The 16,391-nt window shown below is 45.4% G+C and overlaps 1 protein-coding gene across 3 annotated transcripts in view; it reads left to right on the top strand.

The window, feature by feature from the left end:
- CAPZB (capping actin protein of muscle Z-line subunit beta) overlaps window positions 1-16,391 on the top strand; it is a 68,697-nt gene that overhangs the window by 8,853 nt on the left and 43,453 nt on the right. For 2 of the 3 annotated variants that reach the window (XM_071767401.1, XM_071767398.1), the window contains exon 2: window positions 2,024-2,130. The exons of the other annotated variant lie outside the window; for it this stretch is intronic. In XM_071767401.1, coding sequence (XP_071623502.1) covers window positions 2,128-2,130 — 3 coding nt within the window. In that variant the 5' untranslated portion in view covers window positions 2,024-2,127. The remainder of the gene's footprint in view (window positions 1-2,023; window positions 2,131-16,391) is intronic. 3 annotated transcript variants of the gene reach the window in all.

The raw sequence follows: 16,391 nt of genomic DNA, 5'->3' as shown, positions 1-16,391 counted from the left end.
TGGGGAAGCTGCAGCTGGTTTGCCCTGTTGAGTTAAACAGAACTGTTATCTCTTGGAAGGTCCTATCAGATCTGGTATCTGAGAGCCTGGATAATTTAAAGTTGAGCCACAAACATCTGAAATAATGTTTGAGTGAAAAGACAGAGCTTGGCCTTGGTAAACTCCTGCAGGAAGGAGGTGCCACACATGACATCCAAGGAAAACCCAAGGTTTGTGAGCATTCCTGGTCTCTAAAGTGAGGGCAGGAGAGGAACAAAAGCACCAGGGCTTTGGACTCAGGACAAGAGCACCAGTGGAGAGTTCTTGGCATACTGCCACCAAAACTCTGGTGACTCTGGCCAAGTAATGGTTACAAAAAAGCTGCAGTGTCACATCGTGCATCAGGTGTTTTCCTGGCTAGGGGGGTACAGCACAGCTCTTGAGAAGCACAAGCTGAGAGTCTGGAACTGGGATTGGTTTTACGTGAGGTCACTGGAATGTGAATCAGTAGGTTAGGGGGGAAAAATAGTTTATTTCGGATGCAGCTTGAGAAAGGCAGAAATGTTTTTGTGCATACATCCCGATTTGCATATTTCTGTCTCAGGCTGCAGATCTGTATCACAGCTACCTGAGCCCTGAAGTCATTAAAAGAAGCGAGCACCCGCTCAGCTCCTAGCAGGTACCTACACGCTTTGCTGAATCAAAGGCTGAGCTCCCAGAGCAACCCGAACACTTGCTTGGCAAATTAATTAACCTCGGCCCACAGCAGCCAGAGGCTGATGACTTTTCCTTGTATAGGTTGGGGGCTGACCTGCTGGAGAGCAGTGTAGGTGAAAGAGACCTGGGGGTCCTGGTAGACAAGAGGATGACCATGAGCCAGCAATGTGCCCTTGTGGCCAAGAAGGCCAATGGCATCCTGGGGTGCATTAGAAAGGGTGTGGTTAGTAGGTCAAGAGAGGTTCTCCTCCCCCTCTATTCTGCATTGGTGAGGCCACACCTGGAGTATTGTGTCCAGTTCTGGGCCCCTCAGTTCAAGGACAGGGAAGTGCTTGAAAGAGTCCAGCGCAGAGCTACTGAGATGATTAAGGGAGTGGAGCATCTCCCTTATGAGGAAAGGCTGAGGGAGCTGGGTCTCTTTAGTTTGGAGAAAAGGAGACTGAGGGGTGACCTCATCAATGTTTTCAAATATGTAAGGGGTGAGTGTCAGGGAGATGGAGTTAGGCTTTTCTCTATGGTGACCAGTGATAGGACAAGGGGTAATGGGTGCAAGTTGGAGCATAGGAGGTTCAAGTTGAATATCAGAAAGAATTTTTTTACTGTAAGGGTGACAGAGCCCTGGAACAGGCTGCCCAGGGGGGTTGTGGAGTCTCCTTCACTGGAGACATTCAAAACCCGCCTGGACACGTTCCTAGGCGATGTACTCTAGGGGGCCCTGCTCTGGCAGGGGGGGTTGGACTAGATGATCTTTTGAGGTCCCTTCCAACCCCTAGGATTCTATGATTCTATGATTCTATGATTCTTGTCATTTGGGAGCTGCAGTAGGTGTGTGACAGGCAGCACCAGTGTTAAAGCGACACCCTGGAAGCGCAGTTTTCAGCGCTGATGAGCTTATACTTATTGGGGCTGACGTTTCCCGTCCCTCCAGCTGGCTTCCGTTAGTTCTAAGGCCCATTTAAATGTTAAAAAGGCGTTGGCAGCACCAAACCGCTCCCCCCAGCCAGCCCCGAGCCGACCGCCGGACGCTACCAGTGCCGAGCGCTTGGCGCGCCCCCCCGGAGGCCCCGCCTATTTCCCCTTCTCCGCCTCTGATTGGCTGTCCGACCGCGCTCACTCCCCTCTCCCCCACTAGAGTTGGTCTCGCCCGCGCCGCTGCCGCCGTCCCCCCCCCATCCCCGTGGGGAATGGTTCTTCCCGCTCCGCCCTCCCCGCCCCGTTCGCGCGCCGCGCTCCATACTTGGCGATGGCCGTCGAGTCGCGCGCTGATTGGCGGGGAGGCGGCGAGGGGGAGGGGCCAGGCGGCCCTGACCCGGATGTTCACTCCTAGGCAACGGCGGAAGTGGAAGCGCCGCGGCCTTCCTCGGAGGGAGACCGGAGGGGATCGGGAGGCGCCGCCGTTCCTACCGCCCAGCGCAGCCCCGCCGAGCCGCCATGGTAAGGCTGAGGAGGGCGGCCCCTCACCGATACTCCCTTCCTTCCGCCTCCTGGCGCTGCTGTCCCTTCCTATTTTTCTCCCCTCGCCTCCCCCCGGTGCCGCGCCCCGGTGGCTCCTTCACCATTCTCACTCTCCCCTCCTCACCTCCCCGCCACGATCGTTTCACGGCCTTCCCGGGGTGGTGGTGAGGGAGGGTTCGAGCCGGTGCTGCCAGGGGAAGGGGAGGGGTGGCCGTGCCCGCTGGTGGTGGTGGTGGTGGGGGGGGGCTATGGCCGGGGCTCCGCAGGGCGCGGGCAGCGGGGGCGGGCAGGGCCGTCTGGGTGCTCTGCTGTCCCGTTGTGTCCAGGTTGCTGGGCCCCGTAGCTGGGGTGGTGTTTACAGGGGGAATGTTTCCGCCTCATACGGCGGGTGTTAACCGCTGGCTGGAGGTGTGTGGGGAGCGAGGGAACGGATGCAGAAGCGGCGGCTGAGAGTGGTGGGGGCCCAGCCTGCTGGGGTCCGTAAACCCCGTAAATCCGTGCTTGGGCATTTCCTCTGGAAGCTGCTCCTTCAGCTGTAATAATACCCAATGGAATTTGTAAAATACCGGCGAACCAGGTGCAGGCAGAGCAGGCAGTGGTGCTGCAGTGGGTGCTGCTCTTCTGCAGGAATAAAAAACCTTTGGGTTTGTCAGAGGATAACCTCTAGAGTCTTCAGCCCTGTGAAATAATCTTCATCTTGCAATGTGTTTGCTGAGTGGATTAGCCCAGGTCACAAAACCTTTCAATTTAATTTTGGCACCACGTATAAAGGGGATAGATTTCATCAGCTCTGCACAGCTCCAGCAGGAATGTCTGGATGAACTCAGGTTTCTGCAGAGCCTGTCTGAGGCAGAGTAACCCCCAGGGGGGTGAGCAGATATCAGTTAAATGCTTCACACTCTTAGGAATATAAAAAAAACCCAACAAAAAACCAGCCCAGTGCCTGGCTGTATAGCACTATAAAGGCTGATTAAGCAAGCAGGTGTAACCCTCATCTTCAAGCATAAGAATTTCAGAAGCAATACCTTATTTTTTTTCTTTTCCTTCAGAGCTGAAGATCATGGTGATCCTGCCACTTGTTTGTGCAGTATAAAGATCTTTAGTGTCTGGTGAAAGGTGAAGAATGGTTACAGTCAAGGTTCTGCTCCTTGTATGACAAGAGAGGTGCTGTACCTGAGTTCTGAGTGGGAGGTGTGACAGGGTGGAGCATCCTTTTTTAGTTGTGTATCATAGCTGAAGTCTGTATGTGTGAGACCTCCCTGTAGAATTTGAAATCAGGCTTCCAACAAACTATCCTACCTTCTGTCATCTCAGAAATCCTCAAAGCTAGAGAATTCAAGGAAAACAAGTAGGCTCCATGAAAAAGAATGCTGGTGATACCAACTGCTTTTAAGGGGATACAAAAGCATGCTGTACGAAGAATCCAGCTAAAGCTTAAATGTAACTAGCAAGTTTTTGGAGGAGGTGGAACACATCTTTTAGGACTTTCCTGGTTGCTGTAAGCTTATGCTGTCTTCTGATTTTTTTTGTGTGTTTATTCATGGAGACTACTGGGCATAGGAGAAACTTGACCAGAACTCCCAAGGAGATGTGCTGCTCTGTGATGCCAAGGGGGCTTCAGGGGTGAGCGTGCAGCAGCCACTCTGATGTTTGTGTTGTGGTGGCTGTGTGCACATCTGAATGCTCATTCAGAGAACATAGCAACTTAAGGGTGGTTTCTCTGTGTCCAGTGGGAGGGGGCAAGACAGATCATTGATCCTGCTTCCATCTGTGGAGGTATTTTAACAGTTTTCTGACTCTTAGAATTAACTTAGTGTCATGCAGATAGTGCAGTTGCAGTCCAGTTTCAGCTTAGGTCCCAATCCAGTGTTCAGAGTCCTTCCAGGATCTTGCATTTCAGTGGTATGAAAGAACAATGTTGAAATGGAGCAGTGAAAGGCTGAAATGGCCCTTTCAGTGGAGACAACAGCAGGTTTCACCACAGCTGGGAGTCTGCTATGGTGCAGGATTTTAAGTCAAACACCTTGATACCATGGTGTTGCAAGTATCTGTCTAGGGCAGAGAGATGGGAGCCCTTATCTCCTCTCTGCATCTCTGAGTTGGAATTACTCCTGGTGAGTTTAAGTGTGGATGGAGAAGTGTGTCTGCATTTCAGTCAGATGCTTGGTGAAGCAGGGCAGGGCAGCACATGGAGCTTGAAAACTGCCTGGACGGATGCTGCCTCTTGTGCTAAAAATAAACTGAATGCACTGCTCAGGGCAAAGCAGGGCTTGGGTGAGTGGATCTGTAGAGGTTTGTGGGTTGGCTATGGATGGAAAAATAAAAATATTTATTTCCAGCTTATATAAACTATCCTGTTCATTTTAGCAAATATTTCTTCTGCTGTGCCAGTCTTCAGGTGAAGGTGGACAATTTTAGCAAAATTCATGACTTATTCAGCCATCAATTCAGGCTGCCTGGTGTGGTGCTGGCTGCACATCACTCCTTTAGGATTTGTGAGGCAGCTAAAAAGTGCTGAGGCACAACCAAGGGTGTGTGGTGCTGTGCTGACACTCCATCTTAAATCTCTGCTCTTCAGAGGAACTGGTTAGAAATCACAGTGTTATGGGTTGGAAGGGACCTCTGGAGAGCCCCCAGTCCAACCCCCCTGCCCCAGCACGATCCCCCAGGGCAGGACACACGGAACACATCCAGGGGGGTGGAAAGGCTCCAGAGAAGGAGACTCCACAACCTCTCTGGGCAGCCTGGGCCAAGCTCCCTCAGCCTCACAGGGAAAAAGCTTTTCCTGATGTTCACATGGAACCTCCTGTGCTCCAGCTTCCATCTGGTGCCCCTGCTCAGCACTGAGCAGAACCTGGCTCCATCCTCCTGACACTCACCCTCCAGATATTTGTAAACACTGATGAGGTCACCCCTCAGTTTCCTCCAAGCTGCAGAGCCCCTCAGCTCCCTCAGCCTTTCCTCACCAGGAGATGTTCCACTGCCTTCAGCATCCCTGTGGCTCTGCCCTGGACTCTAAGCAGTTCCCTGTCCTTCTGGAACTGAGGGGCCCAGAACTGGACACAATACTCCAGATGTGGCCTCACCAGGGCAGAGTAGAGGGTAGGAGTAGGTATTTTCAAGGTAGGGGCTGTTTGTCTTGGGGAAGCCTGCTGCTGCTTGATAAGTAACTGGATTTTGTGCAACTGCTCCCCAAACCATATTAAATGATTTGTTGAACAGCTAAAGGGAGTGCTTCTTCTCACCTTGCAGTGGGAGGTGTCCCTGCTCATGGCAGGAGGGTTGGAACTAGATGGTCTTTGAGGTCCCTTCCAACCCTGACAATTAATTCTATGATTCTATGATTTTCCAGCTGCTTGAGCACCAGGCCCAGCTCTCTCCCTAACACACCCTGGCACTTTTAAAACTCCACCACCTGGTGTGAGAGCTTGGGAAGGTTTTCTGTGTCCACAACAAATCCTTTTTACCTTGTTGCCTTCTGAGGAGCACCAGCTTCAGCTCATTTGTAAGGCCCCTGCTTTATTAGCCAAGCATATGAGCTTAGTTAAATGTTCTCTTAAAAGGCATGTTCCCAAAATAATCAAGTTGGAGGATATCACTGGGAGAGGGGACGCTGCCATTGCAATGATGCTTAATCTTGGGAAGCAAAAAACATTCTCAAGATGAAATTGTTCAAACAGGATTTCCTCTTATGGTGTGTGTGTGTATGTGTGTGTATATATATATATATATATATATGTATATATATATGCTGATCTCTAGTTGACATCTGGGAATAAAACAAAATGAGAGTGCAGTTCAACTCTTCTGAATTTCCAATTTTTGTTCCTTACTACTGTATCTGAGTAGAGAATTGACTCTCTTTGGGAAAGAGACATTGCTGCTCCAGGAAGAAGGGCAGAAAAAAAAATTGGTTGAAAACAAGGAACATCAAATTTGAGTTGTGTGTGATGTGGAGAATCAGTAAATGTATCCAAGTGACAAAAGCCTTTCTGAAACTTCCTACTCTCTCTATCTGGGCTCTAGCCCAAGGTTTGCTTGCTGACAGGTTGTGTTAATTAAAAAGCTTCTCTAACTTGGGCGTATAAAATGGCTAGGGTTGGGAGGGACCTTAAAGATCACAAAGATGATGAATTTAGGCGGCTGCAGCAGAAGTGGGGCCACTTTAAACTGGAGTATTAACTGATTTTTTTCTTCATCTTTTGTGTAATGCCTTCTTTAATCCTTAATAGTCCATGAATGAGGTGTTCCTGTTGACACTGATGTGAGAATTGATCAAATACTAGGAGTGAATGCCTAGGAACAGCACTCACAATGCATTTGGAGAACATTAAACTGTTGTGGATCACTTGAGGTGAATTACATTGGGTTCCCATCACCTGGACCTGATCAGGTGACCAAAATTCACTTAAGTGGCCCAATGCCCTAAAGCAGGGTGGAGGAGATGCTTGCAAATGGGTTGTCTTGGGAAGTTTGAACCTCAGTGGTAGATGAGGTTTGCTTTTGAAACTTCCTTTATGGGGCATGAGGGTAAGTGCTGGTTGAGCAAGTTTTGAAGACATTTCCCTGTTAGTTGAGCTGAGAGGATTTATTACAGGAAGAAAATGCAGTTTACTTGGGGAAGCTGCTTTGCATGTTTCTCAATTATATGTTGTAATTTTCCAGAATAGGTGCTGTCTGGAGGGTGCCAAATGCAGTGGCAATCCTGTCCTTTTTGCTAGGTTTTTAGATACAATGAAATTTTGAGTGAGGATTTGAAAACAGGATCCATGTCTTACTTGAGCCCAAAATAGGCTTCTATTAAGAATTAGTTCAGTTGCATTAGATAATATCCTGTGCTATGTTTCCTAGAGTGGTCGCCAGAGCCTTGACATCTGTGTGTAAGGTTATAAAGTAAGATTTATTGTAATCTACAAAGTAAGGTTAATTTTCTTGTATTATCTGCTGCTGGTGTTGTGCCCTCTCTTCCTTTTCTAGGGTTTAGGAGGAAAATGCACAGCATGCTGTGAGCTCTTTGTGCCACCACTTCCAGGTTGGGCCAAAGAATTACAGAATATATTTGCACACACTTGACTTATCTGGCTGCCCTTCTTAGAAATTACCTCCTTTATTCCTGCCATCTGCAAATTAAACCTTATTAGTTGATATTTAATCCTCCTAGTCTGTGGGATTTTTCAGTGCAGGGTTGGTTTAGGAGTTCTGACTCTGTTTAAACCCAGGAGACATCACTCCCAAGTATTTGCAGCCCTGCTGCCTGTCCTTGCTGGTGCTGTTTCCCTGAGTCTGAGGAGGATGTCCTCCCTGTCTCTTTGTTACAGAAAAGGGAGCTGAGGTTTTTTTCCTGGTGCATTGACTTGGAATTTCAATCACGTCCTTGGTGCAGAGTGGGAGGGTTACTAGCCTGGGTGAAAGCAGAACCCAGAATTTAACAATTTTAGCAACTTCAGCTGAAATAAGGCGGAAATCAGCGCTTAAGTAAGAGGATTTTGTGTGGAAGGAAAAAGAGTTGAGTCTGCATTGGAGACATAAGCTCAGTGGTTGCCTTAAGCCACCAATCAAAGCCATTATAAATAAAAATCTTTATTCTCTGAGGGAATTTAGTTTGCATATTTTCAGGTGATATTTTCTATTTTTTCCAGTAGGCAAACTGCTGAGTTTGAAAGTGATGTCCTGTTACCTGCCTTCTCCAGTTATTTTTTGCTTTGGTGTAAACATCAGGATTTAAAAAAACCTTGCTGCTAGCAGAGGTGATTGGTTGCAATAGCGTGCGTGCAAATTGAGATGGGCTCAAGAAACAAGAGATGGGACTTTTGGTGAATTAATTCAAAGGAGGAGAGAGAGTCATGAAATGGAGGAATGAGGTAAAGTATCACCTGCATTATGCTGACTCCAGCAGTTGATAGCTGTATTTATCCCCTGAGTCCTGTTGCTGTGCAAATTTAAGGGTCATCATGGAGAGTTGGGGATGTAAAACTACAAACAGGCATGATCTTGGCTGAGTGCTCTGCTGGATGGTCAGATGTGACTTTCACATAGCCATTAGTACAGAGCTCTTTGAGAGCTTTTTAAGCTGAAAACTGGCCAAATGGAATAAGTATTAACTTCATATTAACTGGAAGGAGAAATCTGACATGGATTGGAAGTGGCACCTGCATGTTGCCTGCAGCACTGCTCCTGCATAAACTGCCTCTGCAACTTAAATTCATGAAAGGTTTTGCAGAACTCAGATGTATTGTTCCCTCATGCACTGTGCTGTGCATTTCTGACTTGAGGGTAGGTCAGACATGTCCAGAAGCAACAGGAAAAGCATAAAAAGACTGAAAGGAAGGACAAGCCAGGAATTACAGCGTGGAAAGGAATTCCAGGGAGAATTAGTATCTTGTTTGGAGATCTGTGATATTTTCACTGCCTAAATATAGGCAAATCATTCGCTTCCTAGTTTAAAACTTGGAATCCTTCTCATTGAATTCCTTGGGTAGAACTGACCTGTTGTGCAAGGTTTGCAGTCTAGTCAGCAAGTTACTCCTTGCTAGGCAAGCAAAAGGCATATTAACCTACTTTTTCTGACCTTTTAGGCAATGGGAGAGCATTCAGGGATGAGGGCTAATTAGATAACCTCTCTGTCTTGTCTTCTCTGCCTTGCCAGGCATCCAATTACTCGCCAGAGTTATCTCATGAATTTACAACCTGGCAGCTAGACTTCAGGAGGTTGGAAAGTGCTGAGTTTGTAGATGGAACCAGGCAGCTGGGAGCGTGGTGGCAGCTTACCAGGGGTGATGGAGGCTCTGCAGAGGCGTTTATAAAGCATTTGTAGAGTGAATTTATGCTGTTGAAAACATAGCTAACCCAAACATTCAGTAATGTTTGTTGTCAAGTTGGTGACAGAGTATGTGCCTCCTGCTGCTGCTGCTGCTGAAACAATGTGTGGTTTTCTCACATATTTTTGTTGCAAGTAACTTCTCCCATGAAAAAAAAAGTTAAATCTAGGTATCAGTTGATTGGAAGGAGACCTTGGATCTGTCAGGCCAGGACCAACTTGCCAAACCTGGCTGTTTCTGCATGTAAAAAATTTTCTGTTTGAACTGAGCACTTCCTCTTCTGGTACTTCCATGACCAGGAAGTCAAATGATGAAACAGAGCATGTAGAATAAGAAAGCATTTTGAAAAGCTTACCCAGCAGCAACAGGGATTAAAAGAACGCATCACAAACAATGCATTTGCAGATGTTCAGGATGACTAATGGCAGTGTTGAATTTCAAGAGCTGTTGTATTTGTAATAATCATGGTTTCAGTTTTTAAAAAAGAATAATTGACCTCTGTAAAAATTCATCAGCCCTCCTCTGGAGGCTGATCTGTGCACATCCTTAGTTCTGTCTGAATGGAAGGCAAGAAGGCAAATGGGACTGTGAAAAACAGATCATCAGCCTTCTGAACCAACACAGACCTGCTGTTAGCTTATTTCAAAGGCTCAACTAACCCAGTCAGTTACAGAGGAGGAATGAAATAGCCAAGTGGGAGGATGGGGATGAGGATATTAATCAGTAATTTGAGGTACATTCACTCAAAGTGAAGTGCAGGATGAAAAGGATCTTGCAGAGGTGACAGAAATTTTTACCAAAGGATGGGTGAGGTCAGGAAGAAGAGCCTGTGAACCAGTTCCTGCTGCATGGGCTGCAAACCCCTCACTTATTTAATTACCAGCAATAATCTGCTCTTTGGTGTGGGTCAGTGTGAGGAGAATGGGGAAGGAGGGTGGGTAGGAGGGAGCTTCATAGTTTTTAGAAAGCAAGATTTGCTTGACTGCCCACCACCCTGTGTGCCAAAGGATTTGTGGAGCTCCAGAAAATGATGAAAGAGTGGTGCTGACTGGAGTCAGGAGGAAATACCAAGAGGCACCTGGAGTTCCATGGTGCACTAGCCCCACTGAATGGTTCCACTCTCAATTAAGGTCTCTGTAATGGGATGTCTGTCTTTTAGGAGGGTGTGTGTGTCCTTGTGGTCAGGGCAAGGTCTCTTCTGGTAGTGAAACCATTAGGCAGAGGTTAAGGGCCTCCTTAGGAAGTGTTTGCAAACTCAGGACAAGGTTTTGTATCTCACAGCTGTGTTTTAACAGGTTTGCTTCCTATTGTTTAGCGAAGATTTCCTATCTGTAGTTATGTCTAGCAAAGAAAATGTTGTGTTAAATCCAGACTTGGAATGGGGAAAACACTGTCTGTTGTGCAGTAACATTAACTAAGTCTCTTAATGTTAATTGACCAAGGTGGTCGGCTCCACAATCAACTTCAGTGTCTTTAATCCTGTTCATTACAAGTTAGTGATTTTTTTTTTCAATCTGTGTGACTTTTCTGTGCAGCTGCTTTACCACTGTGCCTTTATTACTCTTTCATGTGGGTTTTTTATTCACTTGATGCCATGATTTATTGGGAGAAGACTTTTTACAAACTTCTGTGCTTCATAGGAATTCTTGGCACCAGATAAAAAGCTGGTAAATTACATTGTCATGTTCAGTGACAAGTTTAATAAATAAAACATTGTTTCTGTTACCCAGAAGACAAATGCTGGTGCAGAAATCATTAGTGATGGTGGCAAAAGGTAAAGATGAATAGCCTGGTCCCAGAAGGCTTTGGTGCTGGTCCATTCTGCTATTCTGTTTGTACAGCTTTTTGTTGGCCAGGTGATGGACACTTGCACCAGACCTTTTATAAACTGAAGTGATAGATGGTGAATTAGTTTTGAAAGCAGATGCAAGAACATTCTCTGGGAAATGCTGAATTATTCTAAAGCAAAGAGTGAATTACAGTCAAATGGTCTGCTCTAGACTGTCAGGGGTTGCTAGTTTTTCTCCATAGATGTAAAACACCTAGTTGTTCATTGAGACTGAGCTTCTCAATAAAAGCTTGCTTAATAAAAGCAATGCAAGCAGCTCTTGTTTATCTAGGAACTAACAGTTGGGAATACCTTCAATGTATTATAATTCACTTGATAATTGTTTTGAGAATTGGGCTAGGATGTTGGGTAATGTCCCTCAAACAGTGAACACTGCTAACTTATTTGGAGGATTGATGAAGTCAAATGCAATGTATGATAGGAAGGATGCTTGAGATCATCCCTCCAGAGGTAAAGCAACAACCAAGGATTTGGCCAAATGCTGATTGAGGAAGAGATAGATTGCTTTGGTAAGTGCTCCTGGAAGACTTTTGCCACTCCTTTCATCTGTCTAGGACTTGTCATAGTTGTGCTGTCAGCTAGAGATGGTGAGAAGTATCAGATGTCATCAGCATGTGGTGGCAGTGAAACTTAAGCTGCCTCCTTTGCTCTCCTTCCCATAGTTTTTTTCAGTTCCTCTGCTGGAGTCCTTGGAGCAGACAATTAAGTTGCTCTTTTCCTGCAGAACCTCTTTAAAGGAGATCCTCATGATCCTGAAATTCGTATGTATTCAATTGCTGCTCCAGCATAGAACAGAAGCTGGTTTGGAGGTTGAGAGGACACTGCTCATTTTTTGACAAGCATTCAGGTGTGTTTGTCAGTGTGTACAAAACCTAGACTTGAATTTAGAAAACAAGGCAGGAAGGTGTTCTCTGTCATTAACTCGGGATAGTACTGCTTTTCCAGAGCATGCTCAACAGAGCAGAGTAGACTTAAGAAACAGTGTTCTGCAGGAGAACATGTCTGAGCAGATTCACTGACTCAAAAGCTGTGACATGTACATGACTTGTACAATTGCTCTGTCAGTAAATACTGCTTCCAGGGGAGCTGTGGGAGAGCAAGTACACCAGCTTCTGCTAAAATCTCCCAGTCTGTCACTTCTTGTTTTTATTTTCACCTTTAATCCTCCTCAGCTATAATTCATGGAATGAGCACTCTCAGAATTGGTTGGTCTTGACCCCAGTGGTAATGTGACCACAGCAACCCCTGTGACATGGTCTTCCCAAGTGTCTGAGATAATAAAAGCCACTGGATTACATCCTCACCAGAGAAGACAAAGTTAGAAGGAGTTAAAATAAGGAGAATGTAGTCTCCATTAGTGTCATGGTTTTTTAGTCATCTTTGACCTGTTCTTTTATAACTCACAGCATAGTGTATCTTCAGCTTTTGTTCTGTTGGATTATTTCTTAAGCATACCACCTCCCTTTCCCCCACTAACACACCTTGGTGTCAGGAAGCTGTGATTTATGAGTACATTACAAATGGGTGTAGATAGGATCTGCCTATTTGGTTAATAGCCAAAGGAAAATGTAGAAAAACAGATTGCAAGGAATATGTGCAGCTGATGGAAATGTCATGAGTGCAGAGCTTGTCTGGGCTTCATAGATCATAGAGTTATTCCTCTTCCCATCTAATATCCTAAAAAGTGAATGCTGACAGCTGAGAAGGGAATCTTGCAACTTAACATACTACTTTGCTTTTTATTACAAAGGGGTAACAATAATTCAACTCCTTTGCTGAAAATTCTAGTGGTAATGCTATCCTATCTTGTGTGCTTTGAACAGGGAATCTTCTGCCTTTTGAGCTGTGGAAGTTGCTAAGGATGGAAACGACAAGCAGGAGGGGAAGCTGTGTATCTGTTATAATTGAAAAAAAATTAGTGTTTTAGTAGCACAAAGCTGAAACATTAGACATTCCTTTTGGGAGAACTGACAGGAAATAATGTGATTTACAATCTGGGGTATGTCTGCAATACAAAAGGAAGGAAAAAAGTCATTTGCTTGTTGTGTACTTCTGGCCCTGGATTAATTTATGAAGATATTTTCCGTGTAAACTGTCCAGCCACCAAAGTGATTTGATGTGTGAATGCTTCAAACTGCAGAAGCTGAGCAAATGTTCTATTTTTGGTGTGCTTTTAGGTTTTTAGCTTGCATTTCTGATCACTGAAAATCAGGATAGAAGCACAGAGTAGTTAGATGCCAACTTTTTCTTCAAATGTGGATAACTTCTCAGATGTGAGACTTGAGCAAAACTTGTGTGATGCAACTTGAAGACCTCTCACCGGTGGTAATGCAGCTGCAGGATCCAAACAATTGTGGTATTTTTTGGCTGAATATGGGCAGTGTGAGCCAAATAATGAATGCTCTTAATACATGTGTGTGGGGTTTTTACCTTAATCAGAGCTGCTGACGTAATTTTTAGGTCATCAGGTTCTTCTGAGGTGGTGGGATAGGGGGTAGGTAGCACAATCATGCCTTGAGTAGAAGCCTTATATTTGTAGGGAAGATTTTATTTCCTAGGAAAGGCTAAAACTGTGAGAAGCTATCACTGCAGGAGCACCAGAACTACCTCAGCTGGTTGCTCTGGCTTCAGGAATCAGCTCAAAGTAGTGTTAATACAGAAACACAATACAGAAGTGAAACAAGCCTGGGTTACTTTTGGAAGATACTGCCTTACCCTGTTTGTGCTCAGCAATAATACAGTTAAATAAGCAGGAGCTATCAGAACAAAGCTATGAAGACCAGGGAATTAAATCCACAGATCTTTGTGATAAACAGAAACAAATTCCTGCTGACTGCAAGGCTGGGATGGTGAAATCGAATCTTTTGTCTCCTTTTAAGTGGAATGACTTAGGCTTTGGAAGGGATAGAGCTGCAGGTTTGTATAAACCTTCCTGAAGCCTGGAGTCTGGGTTTGGTCTTGGGGAACTTGTGATGAAAATTGGTCAGAACTTGTGAGTAATGGCTGTGACTTTCTGTAAGTGTACATAGTGAAATGCACGTGTAAAGATACTTAAAAAGAGAAGGGACCTGATGATAGCAATTCATCTGGTAGGTAGCTTGTGTTGGAGAGAGAAAACAAGCACAGCTCCAGTGGGGTGTTCCCAGCTCTGCCACTCATCTCTGAAAGGCTCTGGGTACACATTGTGCCTGGTAATAACCTTGCTCATCAGGTGATAGCTCTGTGCAAAATATAATGCAAATGTGGTGTGGTTTGTTTATTACCCGAGTCTGGCAGAGTTGATTTGGGTGCCATGAGCTGTAACAATTGCATGAGAAGGAGTTTATTTGCTTGTGGGTTTGCATGAGCTCAGGTCAGCTCCTGTGGTGTTACATACAGCATCCTGGCAGGGAACCATTAACCCATGCCAGCTCTTCCTGAGTCCTGTTCTCCCCATCCTAAGGAGCTGTGTGATTTTTAAAGAACATGACAAGTGGGAGTCAAAAGGAAGTTGGGAATGAGCAAATGCTCATAGGGCTGAGCAGCTCCCTGAGAAGCCAGGCTGAGGGATTGGGGTTGTTCAGCCTGGAGATGAGGAGGCTCCCAGGTGAGCTCAGAGCAACCTTTCAATATCTGAAGGGGCTACAAGAAAGCTGGGGGAGGGCTTTGGACACAGGGGGGTAGGGAGAGAACAAGGGGAAATGGGTTAAAACTTGGAGAGGGGAGATTGAGGTTGGACATTAGGAAGGAATTCTTTAACTTGAGGGTGCTGAGCCAGTCCCAGGCGGCCCAGAGAAGCTGTGGCTGCCCCATCCCTGGCAGTGCTGAAGGTTGGATGGGCCTTAGAGCACCCTGGGCTGGTGGGAGGTGTCCCTGACCATGGCAGGAGTGGCGCTGGTTGGGATTTAAGGTCCCTTCCAACCCAAACCATTCTATTATTCTATGATTCTGCCTGTTTTAATTTTTGTAGTTTCCATCCTCTTTTCATGGTAGCTGCATAGAGATGTAAGTTGAGAACGAGACCCTTGCACTTAAAATGAGTAGCAAGGACCACAGCACACCCTTGTTTCAAGTACTGAAAATGAAAACACATTGTTTTATTTCACAATCTACAAACACTCCTTCTCCGGATCAAAACCCTCTAGTAACTTCTGGGGTTTTTTTGTTTGTGTGCTCTACATTGAGCAGCATCTGCCTATACTCAGCCTTTGAACAATATTGCTTACAGTATGCATGGAATTAAAGTATACAACTGTGCCTCTGTGCAACAATACACTTGTACAACTGCTTGCTTTTTTTTTTTTTTTTTTTTTTTTTCCCCCAGAAATATTTGTTTTTATTTGAACCTCAACAGAGAGTCTAGATGACCAGAGACCTGTGACTGTTCTGAAACTATTTCTCTTGGAAATAAGCTGAGTACAGCAGAGAGACTGAAGAGAAGGGCAGATGCAGGCAAAGGAAGTTAAACAAACATAACAGGTAGATCCATAACATTTTTCCCTATGGTAGTACCATGGGAACACTACAGCAGATGCTTAAGTGGAGATTCTAGATAGCCAAACAATTTTAGAGGAAGCTTACTAAGGAGCTTTCATCTGAGCTTATATTTTCAGTCTTAGAGATTCCTGTGATCTCTAAATCCTTCAGTGACTTGAGTTGTAATAAAATTTCATTTAGAATTTCTGTCTGAACTCCCTACTCCTCCACAGGAGCTCTGTGCTAGATGAAACGGGAATGATGGAAAACGACCTCATATCAAGTAAACACTAAGCTCATTAAGTCCTGCAACCTCAAAGAGCTTGGCTTCAAGAGCAGACCAGGCTGGGAGACAGCCTGTCTAATCACCTTCTCACTGAGCTGGGGTTTATAAAGCCTCTCCATGTCCAAAGGCAACAATTCTGTAGAAATGTTTTGACTGGAGGTCTGTAAGAAATAGTGACTTGAATATGCAGTTTCACAAGAGAGAATTAAGTGGAAATCCAGAACAGGTGAAATTAGGAGGAGTAGGTTGGGTCAGCTGTGGTGGTATAGGTGAAATAAATCCATACATCCTGGAGAACACCTTCCTCTTACACAGGCTGTGTGAAAGCTTTGTGGGATTTTTAAGTGCCACTCACAAGGTGCCACACAAAATTGCAGTAGTGGTATATCCCAGGAATGCTCACTCTTCTGGAGAAGCAGGGACTTGTGTGCTGCTTGTTTTGACATCTTCTATGTGGTTCCTACCTCATTGTAGGAAAGCACCTCCAGCACCTCTTGGTATTCCAGCTGGGCAGAGGTCTGGAACCAAAGGATGTGTTTGACCACAGACCTGGTTTTTAAAACGTCACTTCACTTGCAGTGAAAGAACCAGAAACAAAAGGTCATGCTAGAATACTCACTCAGTTCTGAGACTGAACATACCAGAGGTATCCACTCCCACCAGGTGCCACTTTACTCTGTGATCTGTATGCTTTGTGTTGCCTTTTTGACATGGATTGATGCTGGATTACTGTGACCATATGACCATAGATTTAGGGTGAGAAACAGAGCAGAACCGTGTTTTCAGCGGTTTAAGAGATATGCTGGCAAACTATGCAATTTAAATGTTCTGC

The sequence above is a fragment of the Heliangelus exortis genome, chromosome 23, assembly GCF_036169615.1.
Source record: "Heliangelus exortis chromosome 23, bHelExo1.hap1, whole genome shotgun sequence".
NCBI lineage: Eukaryota > Metazoa > Chordata > Aves > Apodiformes > Trochilidae > Heliangelus > Heliangelus exortis.
The sequence above is the reverse complement of the archived record's forward strand: the minus strand, read 5'-3'. Positions and strand labels throughout refer to the sequence as shown.